This window comes from Gavialis gangeticus, unplaced genomic scaffold, assembly GCF_001723915.1.
Source record: "Gavialis gangeticus isolate Ggan-Ray unplaced genomic scaffold, GavGan_comp1, whole genome shotgun sequence".
Taxonomy (NCBI): domain Eukaryota; kingdom Metazoa; phylum Chordata; order Crocodylia; family Gavialidae; genus Gavialis; species Gavialis gangeticus.
This window is the reverse complement of record NW_017729025.1, coordinates 17,407,223-17,410,283: the sequence shown is the minus strand read 5'-3', so window position 1 is coordinate 17,410,283 and position 3,061 is coordinate 17,407,223. Positions and strand designations below refer to the sequence as shown.

Here is a 3,061-nt window from a genome sequence, read left to right as displayed (position 1 = left end):
CTAGGTCCCTTCCGACCCTAAATCTATGAAACTATGACAACAAAAGGAACATTTTTGCCAAGAAGAAATCTCAGCCTTGATGAAGCCAAACTTCAGCTGATTTCAATGGGGTCAGGATTTCATTCTTAATTTGTAATATCCTATGATCCCTTCTATGTGGAATCATCTTCATATTATTTTACATGAGAGGCCTATATGTAGCAATTAAACTGCAGTCTTACGAGATCATCCGTAGTAACTGGCTCTCCTGTCTTGCTAGAGGCTACCACCATTCTGCCCAGTCGTCTTCTCATATCCTCTAACCCATCAGTGAGCGCTAAGACTGCCATGATTTCACTTGCCACTGTGATGTCAAACTGGGCCTGGAAAAGACGAGCACAAAAATGAAGAATAAAGAGAACCCATCAGGGTTCCTAACAGAAGTTTTACCCACACTTAATTCTTGGAAGTAACCTTTCATTATCTGAAAAGAAACAAGTCTCTAGTGCTACAAAGCAGAGTACTTTTCACTTAAAACTCAGTGTGGAATTAGGATTTTTTTTTTTTTGCAATATAATAAAAAAAAATGTATTTATTCTGTTGGCATGGCAAGAAATCATACTTCTCCAAGCACGTAAATCATTTACCATCAAAAGAAATAAAGTATAAGGTTTAATGCCACTAAAAAACTCTGCATTTTAAACTTAACGATTGATCTATTACTGAATGCTGCGGTGTGTAAGAAAAATTGAGTAGTTTCTATAAGCAGCAAGAGTCTGGAGCTGCTCTAAAGGATTACTGCTGTGTTTAATGAACATATACCCACATGGTTTGTTACCATGATACTTATCATCCCAGACTTCCATTAAACCAAACATTATGGGAAGAATATTTTGGGGGACCATATGTGGTTGAGTGGGGGTGAACTGTAACTGTGCCCTGTGTTGTACATTTTCTTACTTTTGTTTTCATAGGCTGGAGGCAGAAGGCACATTTGTTAAACCTTTAGAAAGGAAGTGCTTGGAGAGGTAAAAATATACAATTTTTATTTAGGGACCAGTTTTCTCTCACATGCTTTTTGAAGGACTAAATACCCTGAGGGGCAAGAAGCTCTTACTGTTCGTGAGAAGCCTTTCTCTGTTGGAGACTGGCCGATAGTGATTGTCCTCAGGAACCTGTCATTTGTATCCAGCACTACGAGAAAGCAAAGTTATAATGCAAAGCTTCCAATTATATGCATTAATGATATGGCCATGATCTCCCTATGAATGCTGACTAGGACAGTACCGTTCAACCTCTGGCCTGGGAGGCTCCTCACAGGTCTGGAAATTTGGCCTCTAAGCCCCAGCAGTTAACGCTGCAACTGCTTCCCCACCATCAAATTTCTGACCCTGCAGGGAGCCCTGCCAACTGAATAACAGTCTCAAGTGATGGATCACTTTGGGCATCTATACACATGATGAAGCTCTGCCCCAATGTATGCTAATTAGAACACGTTGGAGCACACTCAATTAATCGAATACACATGACGCTGTGGATGCTTTAATTAGAGTGGCTCTCAGAGCTGCTCCAGTTAAAGTGCCCCCCATAGCACATGCACAGATGTTCCCTGTGTCCAGATCTGGTGCATGAGGCTAGGCCAGCACATGGGGTTGCAAACCAATTCTGCGTGGCAACCCCATGTTTGATCCAGCCCACAGACTGACCCCTGCCCACAGGATCCAGCTGTGAACCATCACTCTTTCAGCATGTGGGCCATAAGGTTGGGCACTACTGGACTAGAACAGTACCGAGAGCTGCGGTAGTAGTGAGAAGTGCCGCTACAAATTTAGAAAGCTAATGCTGTAATCCAGAGGCCCTGAAACTGTACCAATTGCTACTACTTCTCAAGTGTATTATCTAAGAGCCTATAGGTTGCAGACCATATCAAGCCATGTTGTACAAACAGAGTTCCTGTTTTGCAAAGCTCACAATTTGAGCACAAAACAAAAAAGATGGAAATAATCTCATTACTCCTGTATTATAGTTATGAAATTGGAGCAGAGAGATTAAGTAACTTTCTCAAGGACTCAGTGTCATACCTAGGAATTAAAAAGTTATGTCCCTGTCCCATACCTTAACCACAAGTGTGGTCCTTCTTTCCAAAAGGTGAGTAGATACCATCAACCCCATTGCTCTCTGATCACCCTCAGACAGTAGCAGCAAGATATTGGAAAATGTTAAATCAGTAGGTGAGAGAAATGAGGGACAACAGATTTGCATGATGAAATGCTCAGACACAACTACGTTAGTGTGGGACAGTATTTTTCCCCTCAGTGTCATAATTCATAAGGAGTTAGGCACATGAAATATTCAGGCCTGGCTACAGACCAGCCAACTGAGTGCAAGTTAAAATATTCCATAGCTTTGCCCATTTGATAAAATAATTTAGTCCAATAATGGGAGGGGAGCCAGATGTTTGAGGATACATTTCATATTACATTTCCAATGAGAGACGTTCCCTGGATGCAAAGCAAACCAGACAAATCAGTCCAACATTTCTCATTTTTTGCTTTGCTTTTTCTAGCAAAATATTAACTAAACCCAGCCAGCTTCACAGGCCAGATGGATCTTCCCCCACAACTAATGCTGGAACAAGAAACAAAGAATATGCTTGTTAAGCTGTACTGCGTTTGCAGAGTACACAGGTGCTATTACCGGTAGAGTATCTTATTTGAATTTAGAGAGTCACTCTAATCAAAAATCACTAGCCATTAGGAATGAAGGAAACCGACTCAGGACAGGTTTAAAAAATTCACTACTAAATGAATAAAATCCAGTGGTCACATGAGTGATTAAAAAAGTATTCTAATATAATAAAAGCCGTGGCACTTCCGACTATGTGTCTGTCTCTCTGTAATGCTCCAGGCCAACTGCACGTGCGTGGCCTGGAGACTTCCTGACAGACAGATGGACGGAGGCGGTGGGGCCAGGGTGTGCTCTGCCACACGGGGGGAAGGGAAGGCAAGGGGAGGGGAGGGTGGCCTGTCACCCTGCAGAGGGGGCATTGTGTGGGGCTGTAGCACATGGTGGGGGGGGGGGG

At 42.5% G+C, this 3,061-nt stretch overlaps 1 protein-coding gene across 3 annotated transcripts in view; it reads right to left on the bottom strand.

Moving 5' to 3' along the window:
• Positions 1 to 3,061, bottom strand: part of MTHFD1 (methylenetetrahydrofolate dehydrogenase, cyclohydrolase and formyltetrahydrofolate synthetase 1) — an 83,589-nt gene that overhangs the window by 28,491 nt on the left and 52,037 nt on the right. For all 3 annotated transcript variants that reach the window (XM_019518448.1, XM_019518450.1, XM_019518449.1), the window contains 2 exons: positions 1,097 to 1,173; positions 222 to 362 (listed from right to left, as the gene is read on the bottom strand). In XM_019518448.1, coding sequence (XP_019373993.1) covers positions 222 to 362; positions 1,097 to 1,173 — 218 coding nt within the window. The remainder of the gene's footprint in view (positions 1 to 221; positions 363 to 1,096; positions 1,174 to 3,061) is intronic.